General features: G+C 49.8%; 1 protein-coding gene across 2 annotated transcripts in view; it reads left to right on the top strand.

Moving 5' to 3' along the window:
* Positions 1-23860, top strand: part of LOC139234107 (collagen and calcium-binding EGF domain-containing protein 1-like) — a 187460-nt gene that overhangs the window by 24369 nt on the left and 139231 nt on the right. Inside the window, exon 1 of one of the 2 annotated variants that reach the window (XM_070865051.1) lies at positions 2884-2944. The exons of the other annotated variant lie outside the window; for it this stretch is intronic. Coding sequence (XP_070721152.1) covers positions 2893-2944 — 52 coding nt within the window. The 5' untranslated portion in view covers positions 2884-2892. Of the gene's footprint in view, positions 1-2883; positions 2945-23860 lie in introns of those variants that run through there. 2 annotated transcript variants of the gene reach the window in all.

The raw sequence follows: 23860 nt of genomic DNA on the forward strand, positions 1-23860 counted from the left end.
AGGACATAAGAAATAGGAGCAGGAGTAGGCCATTTGGCCCCTCGAGCCTGCTCCACCATTTCCTCGAAAGCAGTCCCTCGAAACGAGGATGACTTGCTTCCATGCCGTAAAGGGATGAGTTCACAGGTATTTCAATGATGGACCTAATATTCCAGGTTCCGAACTACATCGTGAAGGGTGGAAGATGCCTGTGGTGGATTTTTTTAACGTGTGGTGGCCGTTGCACACCAGTCACCACACGGGCTTGACAGAGCTAGGTCTTGGTCCAGTGGCAAGGATTAACCAAGACGACTGGAGACCAGCTCTGACATTTAATAGGATCATGGCTGATCTGATCGTGGACTCAGCTCCGCTTCCATGCCCGCTCCCCATGACCCTCGACTCCCTTATCGCTCATAAATCTGTCTATCTCTGCCTTAAATATATTCAATGACCCAGCCTCCAGGGCTCTCTGGGGCAGAGAATTGCACAGATTTACAACCCTGAGAGAAGAAATTTCTCCTCATCTCAGTTTTAAATGAGCGGCCCCTTATTCTGAGACTATGCCCCCTAGTTGTAGTCCCCCCCATCAGTGGAAATATCCTCTCTGTATCCACCTTGTCAAGCCCCCTCATTATCTTACAAGTTTCGAGAAGATCGCCTCTCATTCTTCTGAACTCCAATGTGAATTGGCCCAACTTACTCAACCTATCTTCATAAGTCAACCCCCCCATGTCTGCAATCAACCTAGTGAACATTTTCTGAAGCGTGCCAGCTCGTAGCTTTTGTTAACCCACAGGTAGCAACGTTATATGATTTACACAGTGAGTTGCGAATGTGTATACATCCATGTGCATAAGCAAAGAAGCACTGAAAAGCAACGCTCCCCAATATACTCCCAGTTACACTCACTATATCCCACAGTTTGTCCCAACCACACAATGTGATCTAGGTCTGGATTGAATTACTCTCAAATCAAAACATCGGATCATGTTTTGTATATTGTAAAGTCACCAATGCAGCTCGCAACATTTCTGGGTGCACACTTGATTATTGAGATCGAACTGTAACTGAGCTATAAATAATTCTTTTTTTTTTGTTTGTTATTCTCATCCTCGATTTCAAACCCTTCCATGGCCTTGCTGCTCACTGTCTCTGTGACCTCCTCCAGCCCTACACCCCTCCGAGATCTTGGCACTCCTCCAGTTTTTGCCTCTTGCCCTTTTCGGTTTTCGTCACTCCATCATTGGCAGCCGTGCCTTCAGCTGCCTGGGCCCCAAGCTCTGGAACTCTTCCCCTGAACCTCTCTGCTTCTCTCTCTCTCTCTCTCTCTCTCTTTAAGACGCTCCTTAAAACCCACCTGTGCTAATACTGTACCTCTTTAATTGGCTCAGTCTGTGAATCTACTGTTACCATATATAGAATGTACTGGTCCAGACTGGTGTTATGCTCCACACAAGCCTCCTCCTACCCTACTTCACCTCACTCCATCTGCATATCCTGTCGTTTTTGGGAACTGCAATTTTACACAGGATTTTACAGATCCCTGAAGGTAGCAGGCCAGGTAGATAAGGTGATTAAGAAGGCATATGGAATACAATTAAAATTGCAGATCACAAGCTACGGTGATGAAAACTAAGCGGGCATACATTATACAGAGGCTGAGCTGCCCCAAACCCGGTGAAGAGTTAGTTGACCTAATCAATAATGTTCAAAGAGCAAACCAGCCACATAACTCTTGGACTAGCTTAATGGCACACGCCGTTAATAATGTGTTAATCGCACAGCAAATTTTGGCGAGGAAGAGATACGCCGTGAGTTGAGAAATTGCCACAGGTTATTATAAATGCAAGGTGTAATGTATTTGCTTCGTGGGTTCTTTGCTGAAGAATTCATAGCAACACATTGCTGTTGAGAACTAGTTGGTTTATCAATAGATCCAACTAAAACCCCAGCCAGTTGCATTTGGGGGATCCACGATGAGGCAGGTGGTTGTGAGCCTGGTGGACGAACTGGTAATGTGTAGTGTGATTGTTAAACCTTTGCTAATAAACCAACTGGTTCTTAAGTACGATGTTTTGCTATGAATGCTTAAGCAAAGAGCCCATGAAGCAAATACATTACATATAAAATTCTGACGGGATTGGACGGGTTAGATGCAGGAAGAATGTTCCCGATGTTGGGGAAGTCCAGAACCAGGGGTCACAGTCTAAGGATAAGGGGTAAGCCATTTAGGACCGAAATGAGGAGAAACTTCTTCACTCAGAGAGTTGTGAACCTGTGGAATTCTCTACCACAGAAAGTTGTTGAGGCCAGTTAGATATATTCAAGAGGGAGTTAGATGTGGCCCTTACGGCCAAAGGGATCAAGGGTTATGGAGAGAAAGCAGGAATGGGGTACAGAGGTCAATGATCAGCCATGATCTTATTGAATGGTGGTGCAGGCTCGAAGGGCTGAATGGCCTGCTCCTGCACCTATTTTCTATGTTTCTATGTTTCTAGCAGTTTTCTTTTTACAATTACAAGCAAGTAGCTAGTGATGCCTCGAGTGAGCGTTTGCGTAGCGCACAGACCAGAAACCTTGGAGATTTTGCTGAGTAAACAAGGGGCAGCTCCTGGCCTTCTACATCCCATAATTAAAAGCAACTTTCCCTTTTTGCAGAGGTCCTTGAACCTTTGGAAGTACATCTTGTGAAAGCAAAGCACATGTAACTCCCTCGGTTTCCACGTATTGTTTTGAGAAAATGAAACAATAATACTTGAACTGTGCGGCAAAAAGATTTCAGAAGAGATTCCGTGGCGACTAAACTGTACCAGTGATTCAGTCTGAGCACCTTGGGAATGGCAATTTAGGGAGATAAATGTTGGATGTCATTGCCCCAGACCAACACTCCTACAGCATTGGATTCTCACCATGGAGATCTGCGTTACAATCAACCTCATTTCGTTCGCACTTCTGCTGATAAGTACGTGAGCAAGAAAGGAATGGAAGGATAAGCTGATAGGTTGAGATGAATTAAGGTAGCAGGCTCGTGTGGAGCAGAAACACCGACACGGTTTCAGCTGTGGCTAAGTGGGTAGCTCTCTTGCCTCTGAGTCAGAAGGTTGTGGGTTCAAGTCCCACTCCAGGGACCCGAGCACATAAATCTCGGCTGACACTCCAGTGCAGTGCTGAGGGAGTGCTGCACTGTCAGAGGTGCCGTCTTTCGGATGAGACGTTAAACTGAGGCTCCGCCTGCCCTCTCGGGAGGACATAGTGGAGGTTAGTTACATAATACAAATGATGTGGGTGAAATCGATCTCTGTCACTTACAGCAGTGATTGCTGGAGTCATTACTCAATCATCCCCAGTGTGGCCGGGAATAGTGCTGTCACTCAATTCAGCCCACAATGAGAGCTCTCGACTTCAGTGGGAGCAGTTTGAAGAGGTGCTGAGAAAAGCCAGGTTACATAGAATCACAGGGTGCGAACGTGGTGAGCTGTGAGGTCCCGCCCATTTTTCGGCGGTCCCCGGGCGGCACCTACCATTTATGGCGTCTGCTGCCGCTGGGTCCCAGTCGAGAGCCAGTGTTGCCGCGATAGTGCAGGCGGGAGGTGCAGGCCTCTCGAATCGGAAAGCTTCAGAGGAGCCGCACCGCGCATGCGCGAGATTTGATTCTGTTTGTCGTTTTATTCATCATCATAGGCAATCCCTCGAAACGAGGATGACTTGCTTCCACGCCAAAAAGGGATGAGTTCACAGGTGTTTCAATGAAGGACCTAATATTCCAGGTCCTGAACTACATCCTGAAGGGTGGAGGATGCCTGTGGGTGGATTTTTTAACGCGGGGTGTCCGTTGCACACCAGCCACCACACGGGCTTGACAGAGCTAGGCCTTGGTCCAGTGGCAAGGGTTAACCAGGACGACTGGAGACCAGCTCTGCTGCACGGACGCAGTGCGCGCACACATATCGCAGTGTGGGCTGGGCCCGTGCTGCCCCTGGGCCCTCGGCTCTTCTGGGCCCCGAACTCACGCCTCTCCTGGGCCCCGGTCACTTCCCTCTACGAACTCTTGTTGCTCCTTCGCCCCTCCTGCTGTGCCTGCCCGCACTGCAGTCAGCGACCTGGCTTCGCAGCCGTCTCATTATCCACCTGACTTCGGTTTTGCCGCGATTATCCCTCAACCTGCATCACTGAGACAGGTGAGGTGGTCATGTATCTCCTGCGCTGTTTGTGGGAGCTTGCTGTGCTGCAAATTGGTTTCCCGCATTACAACAGTGACTGCACTCCAAAAAAAACACTTCATTGGCTGTAAAGCGCTTTGGGACGTCCTGAGGTTCTATATAAAAGTAAGTCTTTCTTTTGTCCCCACTCCCTTAGCGTCGTCAGTCAGATCCGACTGGAGGCAGAGCTGGGTGGGGGCAGGGGTGGGAAACACACAGTTGGAAAGAATGGGATGGAAAAAGCTAACCAAATGACACATGGCGCGGACAGTCATGTGGCCCACTTGCTCTGCAGCAAGACTAACGCACAGAGGAGGATATAAATAGGATGTAAACTGCATGAAAACTGCTTTTCCATGACCGCCTGCCTTTGTTGATCCACTGCATATTTGTTTCGCGAAAATGTTATTTTGGCGTCTCATATGTCGTCTCAATGTTACTAATAGGATCATATTTTACCAATTATCTGCTCGTTTTAATAATTGCTGTCAGTCTCGGTCCTCCTTCACGGCCGACTGAACATCGTGCATTCAAAACGCATACAGGACAGAATTAACTGCAACCATCGCAATTAACACTGCCTCAGCTATGTAAGGGGTGGTTTTCAGGGGGTCAGCTTTCCCTTCTGACCTTATATGAGCGGTTCCGAATCGCTCCCCCACCCTTGGTTCTAGACACTGGAATTATGAAGGGACTGAGACAGACTTGGACAGACAATCGGTTTCAAGGTAGGAAGCAGGTATGGCTTTATTGTGTTTAAAAAGAAGTAAAAAGGCACACCTTTAATAACACACCCAGACCAATACACACTGAGGGGTACAACACATTGAATAAAATGTCAAATTACAGCCTGTGGGGAAAAGGAATACAGCTTAAACTCTAAATGGGGTAAAGAGGAGAATGCAGATACATTTACACAAGTTATCCCAGCCTCCCCCCTCCCAATTCCCCTAACTAACTAAGTTATAGCTCTGGGGGTTCAGGGGGTTATGCTCACCAATCCCTTTTGACAGTTGCCGGTGAATCGTGGTTTCGGGGTTCGCTGCACTTGGCCTTCTAGGTGAGCTGTACCCCGGACGGAGGAGAGGACTTCGGACTGCGTAGTCTTCAGTTGGGGTGCGTCCGATGATGCGGTAAGTTGCGTTTTGGATGTATGGGGTAAGTACCCACTTTCTTTGGTTAGGAATAGTTTTAGTTAGTCCTTTTTGGTAATTTCTCCCCCGTTGAGTCGTTCAGAAGGAGAGTGGAAATAAATGTTGATTCTTCGGCTTTTGCTGAGTTGGTTTCGGTTGGTCGTTTCGCTGGTTGTGGTGGCCCGGGTTTGTCAATTTGGTTGCTGACAACCTTCCAGTTCGTGGGCCTCGTGCTCAGTCGGTCCTTGACGATTTCTTGTAGTTTCCTTCACTACTCCATTTCTTCACTTCCCAGCTCCAGCTGCTTGTGTCTGTCTGTCTGTGTTCGAGTCTGTGTCTTTTCGAGTCTGTGTTCTGTGAGTTTTTCCTTGTAAAACTGGGGGATAGATATACCCCAAAAAGGCTTTCTTATCTCCCCTCCCCCCCACCCCGGCCGAATCTTGCCCAGCTCTTTGATCCAATTGTGCAGCCCAGCTAACTGAAACTTGATTAAGTGGTTTTAATCTGGCGTTAATAGGCTTTTCGTCCATTGTGCTAGTCTGGCCTGAGCCAGATATTTCTATGCCTGTTGAAAAGGTGTTGGAATATGTATGTGACATTTGGATCCTCTGGGTGAGGTGATACTGTTTCTTCCATGGTCGATTGTTTGAATGCTAATATTTTCTAGGGGCAGGTTTTCGAGAGTAAACAGTTCCCAGACAATTTGATTAGATCCAATGTCCAAACTGGCCCTTTAGAGATGGACCCCACCCCTTTCCTTGCCGACCCAACATTCGTCTTTTAAAAATTCCAAATTTGATTAAAGTTCGTAGTTTCTTCCATGTGCACTTTAGGATTTCAGACTTTCTGATAGATAGTTCCAAATTAAATTCCCTTTCCGATGAGTACAAACACTGGGGGGGGGGGTCTCCATGAATGTATCCCCTTTTATCCCCCGCAGGCTTCGTCTGCCCCTTTAAACTCATTTTAAAAGTCCAGAAAGGGATTCTTCTCCTCTGCAGGGGAAAGGTACCAGGAATCTTTGCGAAATATTGGTAAATTCTACACCTCTGAGTACTGACGGCACCGAGGGGTCGTGAGTTTAAATTCCACCGTGGCTAGTCGTAAAAATTGAATGAAAGAAATCCTGGTAATTTGTGGGCCATACTGGAGGTGAAGCTGCTGGATTGTCCCAGTCTAGGCCCACGCGGGTAAGGGCCATCGAACAGTTCGCAGAGTTCAGACATGTAGAGCAACAGCTCAAGGCACGGCGATCCCATTTCCCCTCATGGGGTAACCTTCACTCAAAAATCAACAAAAGAGTACAAGTTACAATGCAAAAGCATCAATGCACAACAATTCCTGTATAAGATTCATCAGGCCGGGGCCATTGGAGGGAGCAATGTGCGGAGGTGTGCCACTGCAGGGAGCAGCGCGCGCTGCTGCAGGAGGGCGACGGCTGCGAAGCCAGGTCGCCGATTGCAGTGCGGGCAGGCACAGCAGGAAGGGGCGAAGGAGCGGCAAGAGTCCGTAGAGGGAAGTGACCGGGGGCCCAGGAGAGGCGTGAATCTGGGAGCACCCCGAGAGGCGAGGGCCCAGGGGCAGCACGGGCCCAGCCCACACTGTGATATGTGCGCGCTCGGTCTGTGCAGCAGAGCTGGTCTCCTGTCATCTTGGATAACCCTTGCCACTGGACCAAGACCTGGCTCTGTCGAGCCCGTGTGGTGGCTGGTGTGCAACGGCCACCACACGTTAAAAAAATCCTCGCACAGGCATCTTCCACCCTTCTGGATGTAGTTCAGGACCTGGAATATTAGGTCCTTCGTTGAAACACCTGAGAACTCATCCCTTTTTGGCGTGGAAGCAAGTCATCCTCGATACGAGGGACGGTCTATGGTGATACTGATGAGACCTATGCTGTAAGGCCTGGGGCAGGATTTTCGGTTTTGATGTTTTTGGGGCGGTACTGGTGGCGGGGCGGGAAAGTTAGCACCCGGGAATAGTTTGCGCCTCAGGAGGTAAAATTGGGCAGCTGGGCCCTGAGTCAGGGGGCGCAGTGCTACAGGAGGCGTTGTGCACCTCTCTTGGGGCGCTAGGATGGGAAACTCCCGAGCTAAAGGGCCGGGCCGGGAGCACTCCGAGAGACGGTGGGGGGCCGGGAAGGGGGGCGGGGGAACCTAAAAAACCACCCCCCCACAAAAAACATTCCCAAAACATTGCCCACGTCACCGCAAAACAAATCGCAAAACCGAACTAAAAGGAAAAACAATCACACTTACCCGAGGAGTCCGTTGCTCACCTCTCTGCTGTCGGGATTGTTGGACTGCCCTGATTTCCCGGGCGGTTACTGCGGGTCAGGCATAGTCAGTACTCGCGCCGGTGTCGCGACCAGGTAGCGTGGCTCACCAGACGCAGCTCTTCCGGGCGGTGCTGCTCCGCTCCGCCGCTAAACCGGTCCCGAGGATCGCCGCGGGGCGCTGGACGCTGACCGCCCGCCCGGAACACCTCACCCCCGCCATTGTCGCTGCTCCGGGGCAAAAAAATGGAGCGCAGAGGAGCTGAAAATCCGCCTCTTACTATTGAACTGTTTATTTATTTTACACTCAAGCAATCTGTAAGCAAAAACTCACATGTAACTAATACTAGCTAGCAGTGGTCAAGTGTCCAGTAATTAGTCCGTGGCTCTTTGGTTGGCAACTGACCAAGTTGCCCTCTCGACTGCATTGCTTTTTCACAGCCCAATTACAGCTAAGAATTTGGCAAACCGCCCACTGCCTACGTCTCTCAAAGTAACAATGGTGCGATAATTGGTCTTTAGTTCCTTCTTATCAAAAGTTTTTTTTTCTTCCATTTTTCAATTTAAAATCTGCTATGTTTCGCTTCAGTGTAACGTCTGGAAGGACGAGTTGTTTCTGCAGTCTTTATCAATCTGTGGGCTCCAAGGGCAGTTACTGCGCTTTGTCTGTGAGGATTTTCACAGCTGCAACAGTTCTTAAAGTTCAACAAAGTGTTCTCTTGGCCTCGCAAGGTATACCGGGTCATAAGAGTTTGATCAATTTTTGAGTTCGGCCATTTTACAGCATTGTTACAGCAAAAATAAGCCGAAAATGGTGTATTTTTACAAATGTGACTCCAGCCCCGCACTATGTGGTTGACTCTCACAGTCCTCAGGCCTCTCTGTTGTAAAAGCAATCGCTGCCTCGAGCTCACTGCCATCTTCTCAGGGCAGCTGATGATGGCGAATAGTTGAGGCCTTGCCAGCACTGCTCACATCTCCAGGAAAAATATATTGAAAATGTTTGTGCAACATTTTCATATCAGTATCCTCTTTGGTTGTAATGTATGCAGCTGTGAGTATGCTCACAGGTTTGTAGAGCTGTTGCACTGTGAGTGGTTAAGTTGTCACGTGATGTTCATAAAACTCAATAAAACCCCAGTCAGTTGAGTCTCGGTCATCCACGATGAGCTGTGCAGTTACGGCCCTGGACAACGTGGACCATTTCCCACACCTCGGGAGCCTCTTATCAACAAGAGAAGATATTGACAACGAGATTCAACACCGCCTCCAGTGCGCCAGTACAGCCTTCGGCCGCCTGAGGAAAAGAGTGTTCGAAGACCAGGCCCTCAAATCTGCCACCAAGCTCATGGTCTACAGGGCTGTAGTAATACCCGCCCTCCTTTATGGCTCAGACACATGGACCATGTACAGTAGACACCTCAAGTCGCTGGAGAAATATCATCAATGATGTCTTTGCAAGATCCTACAAATTCCCTGGGAGGACAGACCAGGGGGTTAGTGTCCTCGACGAGGCCAACATTCCCAGCATTGAAGCACTGACCACGCTTGATCAGCTCCGCTGGGCAGGCCACATTGTCCGTATGCCAGACACAAGACTCCCAAAGCAAGCGCTCTACTCGGAACTCCTTCACGGCAAACGAGCCAAAGGTGGGCAGAGGAAACGTTACAAGGACACCCTCAAAGCCTCCCTGATAAAGTGCAACATCCCCACTGACACCTAGGAATCCCTGGCCAAAGACCACCCTAAGTGGAGGAAGTGCATCCGGGAGGGCGCTGAGCACCTCGAGTCTCAACGCTGAGAACATGCAGAAATCAAGCGCAGGCAGGGGAAAGAGCGTGCGGCAAACCTGTCCCACCCACCCTTACCCTCAACAACTATATGTCCCACCTGTGACAGGGACTGTGATTCTCGTACTGGACTGTTCAGCCACCTAAGGACTCATTTTAAGAGTGGAAGCAAGTCTTCCTCGATTCCGAGGGACTGCCTATAATGATGATGATGTGAGCCTAGTGGATGAATTGGTAATGTGTAGTATGATTGTTAAACCTTTGTTAATAAACTAGTTCTGAATAGCAATGTGTTGCTTTGAAGTCGTAAGCAAAGAATCCATGAAGCAAATATATTACATTGGTGAATGCAGAAAATGTTTCCAGCTAATGGGCTCTCTCCACCCCCTGGTGCTCACTCTCAGGTCAGAGGCTGGGTATTCTGTGGCGAGTGTCTCACCTCCTGACTCCCCAAAGCCTTCCCACCATCTACAAGGCACAAGTCAGGAGTGTGATGGAACACTCTCCACTTGCCTGGATGAGTGCAGCTCCAACAACACTCAGGGAGCTCGACACCATCCAGGGCTAAGCAGCCCGCTTGATTGACACCCCATCCGCCACCTTAACCACTCACTCCCTCCACCACCGGCGCCCCCTGGCTGCAGTGTGTGCCATCGACAAGACGCACTGCAGCAACTCCCCAAGGCTTCTCCGACAGCGCCTCCCAAACCCGCGACCTCTACCCCCTAGAAGGACAAGGACAAGGGCAACAGGCGCCTGGGAACACCATCACCTGAAACTTCCCCGACAAGCCACATACCACTAGTTGTGGGAATGGATGGTGGCCTGATGCTAAATCTTGTGTTGAATCAGCAATGTTTCTGGCACCCTGTTATCAGGCGGCTGCCGTAACTCTTTGTTGGAAGTGGTTTTATATAGGATTACACAGGATATACGGCACAGACTCAGATCATTCGGCCCAACCAGTCCATGCTGGCGTTTATGCCCCACTTGAGCCTCCCCCCTAACTCGTCTAATTCTATCAGCATAACCCTCTATTCCCTTCTCCCCCATATACTTGTCCAGCCTCCCCTTAAATGCATCGATACCATTCGCCTCAACCCCTCCCTGTGGCAGCGAGTTCCACATTCTCACCACTCTCTGGGTAAAGAAGTTTCTCCTGAATTCCCGATTGGATTTCTTGGTGACTATCTTATATTGATGGCCTCTAGTTGTGCTCTTCCCCACAAGTGGAAACATTCTCTCTGTATCCGCTCTATCAAAACCTTTCATAATTTTAAAGACCTCTATTAGGTCACCCCTCAGTCTTCATTTTTCAAGAAAAAAGAGACCCAGTCTGTTCATCCTTTCCTGATATGTACACCCTCACATTTCTGGTATCATCCTTGTAAATCTTCTCTGCAACCTCTCCAGTGCCTCTATTATGTCTGTAATGTACTTATGAATGACTCCACGAGGCAATGTGTTGTACTCAAACTGTAGTGACCTTGGTCCTTTATTCGTAACTCCAGAGTGAGGCAGCCGCATGGTGGCTCCCCTTTTATACAGCCCCTGCCACCAGGGCAGGAAACGCCGGTCTCCACCAGTTGCACCCTCTAGTGGTGCCAGCGTGTATATACACAGTGTAATCCTTATTGATAGTACATCAGGTAAACAAGTCTCCAGCTTATGCAACTGTACAGTGACTACACAGAGAGTATATCTATAGTCTGCATATATAACATCACTCTCCCCCAAGTCCTTTGTGCCGATTACCTTTGCACTGTGTGCTCTGGCTTAGCTCTCCCCAGACTTAAGTGCCAATAGCCCTTGCACCTTGGCTGTGCTTTGGCTTGGCTCTCTCCCTGTTAACCCCCAAGTCCTTTTGCCACAACGTTGGGTAGTGGTTATCAGTTTGGATGGTTCGATGATGCAGTGGAGGTTCCAGTGGGTTCTGGGTGTGATCTATGTGTGTTGTCCATGGCTACATACATCCATCTCCCCCCCCAGCGAGATGATGCAGCTGGCCCATTACATTAACATACAGGACCAGACACAGTACAGGTACAAAGAAAGGAAGAAAAAACATTTTTTTTACAGTTTGTATCGTGACAGCTTGGTTCAGTGACTTGCATTCGTTACGTTTTACAGTCGTGCGCCAGGAATGGGTAGATTGCATAATTAGTTCAGTCATGGTCAGTACTGAGGTAGTACAGGTATGTGAGGATGCTGGTTCCAGAGCAACCGAACGGGGTCCTAGTTGTCTGATGGCGGCGCTGTGCCCCCTGCTTTCGGGGTGGGCTTGGTTCGCTCACCTTGCCAGGACTCAGGGCCTTTGCCGTTGCCTAGTGGTGGGCAGAGCCACAGATGTGTGTGGCCTCCCTGTCCTCCTTTGAGGGCTGCAGAATCTTCTGCCTGCTCTCTAACGGTGTTGGGAACCTGGACATGGCCGAGGTAGCGAGTGGGTCTGGGGGCTGTGCCATCTCCACCCAGGTGGTGGCCAATGGTAGCCGACTGCGCGTATTGGCGATGTTTTCATTTCCAGGTCCGTGGCGAATAGTGCCATCAGGTGCCTGCAGTGTGGGATAGACCTGGGGCAGGGTATCAGGATCAGTGTCTTCACCCTCCTGAAGTCGCTGGCCTATAACTTGTGGGGACACCTGGGGCTGGGCATCAGGATCAGCGCCTTTGCCCTCCCGAATTCGCTCGCTTGCAACTTTTGGGGACACTCTATTCCCGACATCGCGCAACAGCATTTTGTTCTTTACATTAGGAATAGTACCGACATCTCACAACAACATTTTGTTCACAATCTTAATCAGTTCGTTACATTGATTGCCATGTATACAATGTCTCTTTAAGTTCAGTTGGTTGCAGGTCTCCTTTAAGAGAACCCTGCTGGCTTTACCCCAATCAAATCCTTTGTTCGACACCACGTGTTGATCCCTCAGCGTTGCACCTCGTGATATTGCCGCGGCCATCTTTTTTTTCAGCCACGCTGCCCCTCGCTGCAGCAGGGACGCCATCTTGCCTCCGTCCTCGAGATCAACTGCCTTGATCCTTCTCTCCCGCGATTCTGCCACGAAAGCTGGAAGCGTGCCTGTGAATTCGATCTTCCTCCCCATGAGTCCTGCCACTGGAGCCAGGAAGGTACTTTTAGGTCATTCCGGTCGGATCATTGCCACGCAGTCGTGATGGACGGTCTGTGCCTCAGGTGCTGCGCTGGTCTGTTCTCTGGTGCCTGGCCCAAGCGAAGGTGAGGTTTTGCTCTGCCTCTGAGTACAGGGGGACATCGATTGCTGGAGTGAAGAGATCTTCCCATTTCTACTGGATCTTCCCCATCCACCTTCTTCCGAGTAGCCTTGGACCATCACCTGCAACAATCCACAGAGGTAACTTGTGCACCACGCCATTATGGATTACACTTGCTTCCACACTACCGAGGACTGGGATCAGCTCCTTGGTGTAGGTGCGCAACTTTTCCTGTACCGGAACCAGCTCGGGTCCTTTTTCATTCCATAGCCTCTCAAAGGTATCCTGGCTCATCACTGACTGGCTCGCTCCCGTATCCACTTCCAAGAAGACTGGAACGCCGTTTATCTCGACTTCCATCTTCACTGGAGGACAATCGGTGGTGCAGGTATACACTCCATACACTTCTTCTTGGGGCTGAGCTGCCTCTCTGGCCAAATCATCATACTCCCCGCTGGATTCAAAGTCATCTACCGACTACTCTGCTAGACGGTGAGTCGTATTTCCTTTACACATACACTGGAGGTGGCCCTTTGTGTTACAGGCTTCGCATACGTACTCAGCAAACCGACACTGGTGGTGTTACTCGATTGGCACTCCTCGGCAGACTCTGAGTTCTGGAACCCTGAGGTCTGTGCTCTGTGCCCTGGGCAGAGCCACATTCTACAGTCTTGCCTGTGAAAGGCACCATTCTGTGTACAGTACTTGCTGGGTTTGAGTCCACAGGATGAATAATTTGCTTGGTGCTGCAGGTCGAGGTCATGAACGCCTGACTGATGCTGATGGCCTTCTACAGGTTGACTGTGGTGTCAGCAGATAATAGCTTGTGAAGGAGGCCCTCGTGGCCAATTCCCTTAATGAAGATGTCTCACAATGCTTCATTGAGGTGCGTGCCAAAATCAAACGGTGTCGCAAGTCTCCTGAGGTCGGCAGCATATTTTGCAATCTCCTGGTCCTCAGGTTTGCAGTGAGTGTAGAATTGTGCCGGGCCATGAGGATGCTCTCTTTTGGTTTTAGTTGGTCACGAATTAGTTCAGTCAGCTCATCGTATGTCTTATCCTTGGCCTTCGTGGGTGCCAGCACGTCCCTGACAAGGCGGTAGACCTCGGCTCACAACTGGTCAGCAGTATAACCTTGTGCTTCTCCGCCGATGCGTCCGTCTCCCCTGCCAGGTCCTTTCCATGAAGACATCCCAATCATCACCCTCTTTTAGTGTGCCAAAGGTAGCCATAATCGCGTGAAAGTTCGTATTCTCGTCGCCAGTTATTATGTCTGTGATATACTTATGAATGACTCCACGAGGCAATGTGTTGTACTCAAACTGTAGTGACCTTGGTCCTTTATTCGTAACTCCAGAGTGAGGCACAAGTATGGTTGCTGCCCTTTTATACAGCCCCTGCCACCGGGTCAGGAAACCCCAGTCTCCACCAGTTGCACCCTCTAGTGGTGCCAGCATAGTATATACACAGTGTAAACCTTATTGATAGCACATCAGGTAAGCAAGTCTCCATCTTATGCAACTATACAGTGACTACACAGAGAGTAGATCTATGGTCTACATATATAACAGTCTCTATATTCAATTTATAATATGGTAACCAGAACTGTACACAGTACTCCAAGTGTGGTCTCACCAAGGTTCGATACAGTTTTAGCATTACTTTTCTCCTTCTCAATTCTATAGCTCTAGAAATAAACCCTAGTGCTTGGTTTTCTTTTTGGATGGCCTTGCTAACCTATGTCGCAACTTGTAGCAGTAAAAATTAAAGCCGGGGAGTGGGGAGTGGGGTTGCAGGTAGCATTGCGTGTTTTGGGAACTCCTGCGTTCTTTTATTTGATAGTAAATCTGAACGTTTATCCTCTTACGTACAATTTAAATGTCGCCCTCTTGATTGCATCAGATCGGGGATTTGGACTGTCGTTCCCACTTAATTAATTTCTGTGTTAACACAACGTTGATAAAATGGCTGCACAACAATAGCAGGCCTTGAATTATTTGTTCATTAATGGATTGGATTTGTTCCAGAAGTCAAAATGACTTCCTGTACTCTTCCGGGAGAGGAGTGTGTGCATAGTGGATTAATGTGTTACACTTCCTGTGGGAAATCAAATAAAGCTCACTGCTTCTGAAACTGATACTCTAAAAGGCCAGCTCGTCTCTGTCCAGCCAAATAATTTCCCTCTATAGTTCAGATTGCTAGCAATAGATTTGCTTGTTGAGTTAAGTTTGATATCCATGTCTACATATATGCATAAGTACACAGGAACAAGAGGACATTCAGCCCCTCGAGCCTGTTCCGCCATTCAGTTCGATCAAGGCTGACCTAGCTCCCTCTTAACTCCTTCTACCCGCCTCAGTTCCGTAACCTTTAATATCCTTACCTCACAAAAATCTGTCAATTTCACGGTTGAAATTTACAATTACCCCCCCCCCCCACCCCCAGCAGCTTTTTGAGGGTGAGAGTTCCAGATTTCTACCACCCTTTTGTGTGAAGAAGTGCTCCCTGACATCACTCTTGAATTTTAAGGCTAAGCCCCCGCCCCACCCCCCTCCCCCACCGTGCCTGTCCTGGGTCCCCCCCGTCACCCCACCCCCCCCACCACCCCCGCAGTTTCTCTCCATCCACACCACCAATTCCCCAGGTTATCTTAAACACCTCGATTAGATCACCCCTCACGCCTCTCTATTCAAGGGAACACAATCCCACTCTACGCAACTTAACCCTATAATGTAACCCTTTCCGGTATCACTCTGGTGAACTTGCACAAACTAATTTATTTGTCCCTATTTAATGCTTTCCAAATCGGTCAACGTTGTTAATCAGGCGTTACTGTTTCATCCAACTATCGGTCATCAAACCTTGCTTTCACATGAAAAAAGCACGCAACTTTATGCTTTCAAACAGAGTCTGAGCGATGGTCTGGATGATCAGTGCACACATATGCTCATATATCTATGGATCACCATAAAGAAAGAAAGGCTTGCATTTATATAGCGCCTTTCACGACCACTAGATGTCCCAAAGCGCCTTACAGCCAATGAAGTACTTTTTGAAGTGTAGTCACTGTTGTAATGTGGGAGCCAATTTGTGCACAGCAAGCTCCCACAAACAGCAATGTGATAATGACCAGATCATCTGTTTTTAGTGATGTTGATTGAGGGATAAGTATTGGCCCAGGACACCGGGGATAACTCCCCTTGCTCTTCTGTGAAATAGCGCCGTGGGATCTTTTATGTCCACCTGAGAGGGCAATTTAACATCTCATTAAAAAAGGGGGGCACCTCCAACAGTGCAGCACTCCCTCAGTACTGCTCAGTACTCTCGGCGGGGGCAGTGGTCTGACCACCCAGGGGGTTTCAATCCCCGACCCCGGGGCTGAGTCGCAACCCCCGGGAGGGGCCCGAGATGGTGGGTGGGTGGGGGGGGGGGGGGGAGGGGAGTTGCGATCCCGGGTGGGTGGGGGGGAGGGGGTATTCCAGGCCCAGGGTGGGGAGGGTGTGGGGTTCCGATCCCCCACCCCAGGGAGGGGCTAGCTGCTGGAGGGGGGAACTTGGGACGAGGAGGAAGAACTCCCGCTACTCCCGGGCTCATAAGGATCGCTCGCCAGGGCTCAGGCTGCCTCGCTACAGTCACCGGGAATCCCTGGTCGCCTACAGTAAAACCGGCAAAGCAGGTGAAAGTAGAGGCTCCAGGCCTCATTATAATATGTAAATTGCCAACCTGCCTCCTGGCAACGGATTGGTAGCCTGCCCCCCCCAGCCCCCGTCCCTCCTGAGTGAATGGTGAAAGTGGGCGGGTTGGGGTGGGGTTTTTACAGATCTATAACTTTCACTGCCCCACGCCCCCCCGTGCCCCCCAAACCTCCAACCCATCCGTTCTTACCTGTGAAAATTCCGGTCAGTGTCCCTGGCGGACACGCTGGTCCGAAAAGCATACCGGCATGCTTTCCTTTATTGGCCGAGGCATAGAATACAAGAGCAGGGTGGGGTTATGCTCGAACTGTATAAAACACTGGTTAGGCCGCAGCTGGAGTACTGCGTGCAGTTCTGGTCAGCGCATTACAGCAAGGACGTGATTGCACTGGAGAGAATACAGAAGAGATTTACAAGGATGTTGCCTGGAATGGAGAATCTAAGCTATGAGGACAGATTGGATAGGCTGGGGTTGTTTTCATTGGAACAGAGGAGGCTGAGAGGTGACCTCATTGAGGTGTATAAAATTATGAGGGGCTAGAAATAGTGGATAGAAAGGGCCTATTTCTCTTAACAGAGGGGTCAACAACCAGTGGGCATAAGTTTAGGGGGGATTTGAGGGGAAATTTCTTCATCCAGAGGGTGGTGGGGGTCTGGGGCGGAACTCACGGCCTGAAAGGGTGGTAGAGGCAGAAACCCTCACCACATTTATAAAGTACTTGGATGTGCACTTGAAGTGCCGTAACCTACAGAACTACAGACCCAGAGCTGGAAAGTGGGATTAGGCTGGATAGCTCTTGGTCAGCCGGGGCAGACACGATGGGCCGAAATGGCCTCCTTCCGTGCTGTAAACATCTATGTACCTGCCCGCGCTCCATGGATCTTGGCTGCCGTTGCTCTCCTGCTCCAGCACGTGCTGCTCCCTGGAGTGGTACACCGCCACGCTGCTCCTTCCGCTCCCCGGCCAGCTCCGATGGTGCTCGCAGGCCGGGAGGCCACTCAGCCTGCAGGTACGGCAGGAGCGACGAGTTCGGGGCGAAGGAGCGGCGAGAGATTGTAGCGGGATGTGATCGGGGCCCAGGAGAGGCGTGAGTTCGGGGCCCAGAAGAGCCGAGGGCCCTGGGGCAGCACGGGCCCAGCCCACACTGGGATATGCGTGCGCACTCGTTCCGTGCAGCAGAGCTGGTCTCCAGTCGTCCTGGTTAACCCTTGCCATTGGACCGAGGCCTAGCTCTGTCAAGCCCGTGTGGTGGCTGGTGTGCAACGGTCACCCCATGTTAAAACAATCCACGCACAGGCATCTTCCACCCTTTCAGGATGTAGTTCGGGATCCGGAATATTAGTTCCTTCATTGAAACACCTGTGAACTTTTTGACGTGGAAGCAAGTCATCCTCGATTCGAGGGACTGCCTATGATGATGAAACGTCTATGAAATGGCCTCTCTCCGTGCTGTAAACTTCTATGACTCCCGATGAACACTTGCGCATCGAGACATTTGACGGCAGCCCAATGAAGCACTGCCTCAGCGGTGGAAACTGGCACCCATATACGAGAACATTCCTCTCGAGTTTTACTACTGTACATGCATGGTGTATACATTAAAGATTGTTGAGGTGGAACAGCAGCCTTTAGCTAGCATGAATTTGGCACATCCTTTGTTGCACTTTGAGGATGTAAGGCTTAAAATTGTCCCGTCGCTCTACCTTCGATGCCTTAAATCCAACGCACTCCTGAGGCGTGGGGGCAGCTGGGGGGGGCGGGGGAGTGACAGTTGTACAAACGTAAAACCCCGCCCCCAACCCGCCCACTTTCACCTTTCGCACAGGAGGGGCTGGCAACCAGTCCACTACCAGGAGGCAGGTTAGCAGGTCCGTAAACTAGAGCTGATCCAAACCTCGGCTGCTCACCCATCGCCCCCTGTGCTCGCTGCCCCGTGTCCTAACTCGCACCCAGTCCCGCTCACCCATCACCCCCTGTGCTCGCTGCCCCGTGTCCTAACTCGCACCCAGTCCCGCTCACCCATCACCCCCTGTGCTCGCTGCCCCGTGTCCTAACTCGCACCGAGTCCTGCTCACCCATCACCCCCTGTGCTCACTGCCCCGTGTCCTAACTCGCACCCAGTCCCGCTCACCCATCACCCCCTGTGCTCGCTGCCCCGTGTCCTAACTCGCACCGAGTCCTGCTCACCCATCACTCTCTGTGCTCACTGCCCCCTGTCCTAACTCGCACCGAGTCCTGCTCACCCCTCACCCTCTGTGCTCGCTGCCCCGTGTCCTAACTCGCACCGAGTCCCGCTCACCCATCAACCCCTGTGCTCGCTGCCCTGTGTCCTAACTCGCATTGAGTCCCGCTCATCCATCACCCCCTGTGCTCGCTGCCCTGTGTCCTAACTCGATTCAAGTCCCGCTCATCCATCACCCCCCTGTGCTCGCTGACCTACACTGGCTTCCGGTTAAGCAATACTGCGAATTCAGAATTCTCATCCTTGTTTTCAAATCCCTCCATGGCCCTCGCCCCTCCCTAATCTCTGTAATCTCCTTCAGCCCCACAACTCCACCGAGATGTCTGTGCTTCTCAAATTCTGACCTCTTGAGCATCCCTGATTATAATCACTCGACCATTGGTGGCCGTGCCTTCTGTTGCCTGGGCCCCAAGCTCTGGAACTCCCTCCCTAAACCTCTCCGCCTCTCTACCTCTCTTTCCTCCTTCAAGACGCTCCTTAAAACCTACCTCTTTGGTCAAGCTTTTGGACACCTGCTCTAATTTCTATTTATGCGGCTCGGTGTCAAATTTTTTATCTCATAAGACTCCTGTGAAACACCTCGGGCTGTTGTTGTTGTTTTATATTGAAGAGGTTCCTGTGCTTCAAACTGTAAGGTTAACTTGAAGTCTTATTTCCAACTTGGCTGACATATTTCTAAAGTTTGTAACTAATCCCAAACTTATTTGAAAAAGGACTGCCATGTCAAACAGACTAAAGGGATTCTGTTGCCCGTCAGGCAAAATTGGAAGGCAGCATGTAATGGTAGCTTAGCTGTTACCATGACGACGACCCCCTCCATGTTTTCATCGGGGCCATTAGTTGCGAAACTGCTCATGTGAAGATAGCAGCACCCAGTGCCTTGATAATTCTTCAGAAATCTGGGGAGCTTAAATGTTCGAGCTCCTTCAGAGAACTTCCACCTCAACAACAACTTAGGGTGGAAATTTGGTTGGAGGCTACTTAGGGCGCTAATGGCGGGCGAGGGGGGGGGGGGGGGGTCAGTAAATTTTGCACCCCGGGAAATGGTTTGCATCTGCAGCCACAAAATTCACCGGCTGGGCCCTGAGTGTGGGGCGGGGAGCTAAGGGAGGCGTTGCATACCTGTCTTGGGGTGCAAGGCCGGCTGAGCAACTGAAAGTCCCGCGCTAAAGAGCCGGCCTTCGAGCACCCAGGCTTCCCTGGGAAAAAAAATCTCCGAAAAACCACAAACATTCCCGGCATCTTGCTCACCCCACATCGAGATGAATCGCAAAAATAAAAAAGAAAGCAATTGCACTTACCTCACGCAGTCATTGCTTCTCTCACCGTCGCCGAAATAGCTCGAACCGCCCACTTTCCCAAGCGGTGCCACTAGGGGGTGCGACAGGGTAAGCGCGAAACAAAACCCGTCGTGCTGTCGGTACTGGTCAGCGCTGTCGGCACTGGCACACCGAATGTGCCAAGCGGCGCGGATGCCGTCTCTCGCGGCTCTGACCCCTTTAACGCCCCTGTTCCGACCCTTTCCATGGGTGCTAAGCGACCAAATTTCTACCCCCTTGTATTTATATAGCGCCTTTAACGTGGTCAAGCCTCATCGAGCGTCTCACAAACCAACGTGCCAGGTTTTGAGACTGAGATCTACACAATGACACTGTGGGCTGGAACACTCACCCTTTGCAGATATCTTTATCAGCAGTGGGATGAAACTCCTCTCTCTTGACAGCACGGGTCTTAAGCAGAACGATTCTGGATAATGCACAGAGCAAAACTGCCCCATAATTCTGCGCCATGGCATTCTACTTGCTCTGAGTCGCAATTTTAACGTGTGTTAAAGTGTTTGTATCAACTTCACTTCTCTGCTTTCTTCAAACTCCATGATTAATCCTGATTATTATCAATGGGAAAAGCTTTGTGATTCAAGTTCACACCTGACGAGCCCTCTGCTTTTTTATCCAAGCGGTTTTAACAAATGCACTGGTATAGCCTGCAATATATTAGCTTCATGGGCTCTTTGCTAAAGCATTCATAGCTATTAAAAACTAGTTGGTTTATTAACAAAGGTTTAACACTCACACTACACATTACCAGTTCATCCACTCGGCTCACAACTGCATACCTCATCGTGGATGACCCAGACCCAACTGGCTGGGGTTTTATTGAGTCTTGTGAACATCACATGACTGGCTCAGCCACTCACAATGAAACAGCTCTACAACTATTTTGTGTAAAACTTTTAAATCAAGTGCCCCTTTTTTAAGGGCACAATCAACAGGTCTCCAATTATTAATCAAAAATCAAATGCCCCCTTATTAGAGGAGGCACTAAAACTAAAAAATAAGCAAATGAAATTTTGACCATCAACTTAATTCAAGTTAAAATTTAGCTGCCGGGGGTGATGATGCACTCCAGTCCCTTCGGCGCCCACCTCCCGCGGAAGGCCGCGAGCGTACCGGTGGACACCGCATGCTCCATCTCCAGGGACACCCTGGCTCGGGTGTAACCGCGGAAGAGAGGCAGGCAGTCGGGCTGAACGACCCCCTCGACCGCCCGCTGCCTGGACCGGGTGTTGGCCCCCTTGACCGTGCCCAGGAGCAGTCCTACGAGGAGGCCTTCCGACCTGCCCGCTCCCCTCCGCACAGGGTGCCCAAAGATCAGGAGCGCGGGACTGAAGTGCAACCAGAATTTGAGGAGCAGCCCCTTCAAATATTGGAAGAGGGGCTGCAACCTCGTACAGTCGATAAAAACGTGGGCAACAACTGTACAAACCTGTGAGCATACTCACAGTTGCATACATTACATGGCTCACAAAGGAACTTTTGCACAAATGCATTAAGCAGTGCGCTACCAGAGGGAATGAAACGACATGATGATCAACATCACCAACAGATAACTGACTGCAGTGTGTCGTACAAGATACAAATGAACTTAAATCCCGCAATGAAGGTTTTATAAACATCAAGGAATGTCAACATAGAATCATAGAGAGTTAAGGCACAGAAGGAGGCCATTCGGTCCATCGTATCCGCGCCGGCCGACAAGAGGCTACCCAGCCTAATCCCACTTTCCAGCTCTGGGTCCGTAGCCCTGTGGGTTACGGTACCTCAAGTGTACATTTAAGTACTTTTTAAATGTGATGAGGGTTTTTGCTTTTACTCTTTGAGGCAGTGAGTTCCAGACTCCCACCACCCTCTGGGTGAAAAAAGTTCTCCTCAAATCCCCTCTAAACCTTCTACCAATTACTTTAAACCTATGCCCATTGGTTATTCATCTCTAAATGCATGTCTTTGACTGCCTAGATTAACTTCTTCATACAGGGGTCAGAATTCGAGATGAGGACACTGGAGCAGAATCCCATACGCAGGAGGGATAGTGCGTGAGGCCGTCTGGCCTGCTGCTGGGACGTCTTGGATCAGTTCTGGAGGCGGAGAGGCAGCTGCAGCAGATCTTGTCTCCCTGCCATAAACGGGGAGGTCCGGTTTACTCTCGCGGCCTCCAGTGGCACAGTCTGGCCACAGTCCTGTTGGGGGGCCGGCCATCTGACCCCCATCTCTGCGGCGTTGTGGAGGCCGGACCCTGGCACAGATGCAGTTTGGAGTTGTCTTACTATCTCTCTCTCTCTTTCTCTCTCTCACACTGTGTGTGCACATGCAAATACATGTATGCATGTATCTGTGTGTATGGCATGGACTGGTTGGGCCAAATGACTCATTTCTGTGCTGTAAATACTTTATAATAGATCTGTGTGTGTGTGTGTGAATATAGATACAGTGTCCTGAGCCAATATTTATCCCTCAATCAACATAATAAAAAACAGTTTATCTGATCATTATCAGATTGCTGTTTGAGGGAGCTTGCTGTGCACAAATTGGCTGCCACCTTTCCCACATTACAACAGTGACTACACTTCAAAAGTACTTTATTGGCTGTAAAGCACTTTGGGACATCCGCTGATCGTGAAAGGCGCTATATAAATGCAAGTCTTTTTTTTAATATATGTCTGTGTGCGTCTGTGTGTATACATGTATGCATGCGTGCAAGTATATATAGAATCATAGAAAGTTACAGCACAGAAGGAGGCCATTAGATCCATCGTGTCTTACTTTAAATATACACCTGCCCCTGGTTAATGACCCCACTGCTCAGGGAAATAGGTCCTTCCTATCCACTCTATCTAGGTCCCCAGAATTTTATACTCAATTAAATCTCCCCGCAGCCTCCTCTGTCCCAAAGAAAACAACCCTAGCCTATCCAATTTTTCCTCGTAGTTAAATTCTCTGGGCCTGGAGAATGTGTGTGCCGTGGATGTTTAGCTTGAGGTCGGTAAGCCCCTTTCCCAAATTAATTAATTTTTCAATCTCTCCCTCTTCGGCGCCCCACTGCACTGTTTGTCATTCTTCATTCTTTTCCCAGTCATTTCCCGTGGCAGTGGGATTAGTTGGCAGAAGAAAACAGAGCAGAAAATTGTAAAGAAAAATAAAGTGCGATGCTTCCTCAGACATTCACGAGGAAATGTGGTTAATGTGAGTCAACAGTTGAAGCAGTAGGTTAGTGAGTGACGGATCTACAGCCCAAGGCTTACACCGAGAAAATTAAAAACGTGCATTTATACACTCCCATTCAGGGTAGGGTGGGCACAGAGGAGATGTTTCCACTTGTGTGGGAGTACACAACTAGGGGCCAGTCACTAAGATAGTCACTAATAAATCCAATGAAGAATTCAGGAGAAACTTCTTTACTCAGAGAGTGGTTAGACTGTGGAACTTGCTGTCACAGGAGTGGTCGAGGTGAATGACTGGTCCCAGTCATCAAGATCCATGGGGTGGCCCTGGACAACGTGGACCACTTTTCATACCTCGGGAGCCTATTATCAACAAGGGCAGACATCGACGACAAGATTCAACACCGCCTCCAGTGCGCCTGAGGAAAAGAGTGTTCGAAGATCAGGCCCTCAAATCTGCAACCAAGCTCATGGTCTACTGGGCTGAAGTAATACTAGCCCTCCTGTATGGCTCAGAGACTTGGACCATAAAAAGTAGACACCTCAAATCGCTGGAGAAATACGATGTTTCCACAAGATCCTGCAAATCCCCTGGGAGGCCAAATGCACCAACGTTAGCGTCCTTGACCAGGCCAACATCCCCAGCATCGAAGCACTGACCACACTTGACCAGCTTTGGTGGACGGGCCACATTGTCCGCATGCCTGACACAAGACTCCCAAAGCAAGCGCTCTACTCAGAACTCCTACACGGCAAGCGAGCCTAAGGTGGGCAGAGGAAACGTTTCAAGGATGCTCCTGTTCCTAATTCTTAT

The sequence above is a fragment of the Pristiophorus japonicus genome, chromosome 21, assembly GCF_044704955.1.
Source record: "Pristiophorus japonicus isolate sPriJap1 chromosome 21, sPriJap1.hap1, whole genome shotgun sequence".
Lineage (NCBI taxonomy): Eukaryota > Metazoa > Chordata > Chondrichthyes > Pristiophoridae > Pristiophorus > Pristiophorus japonicus.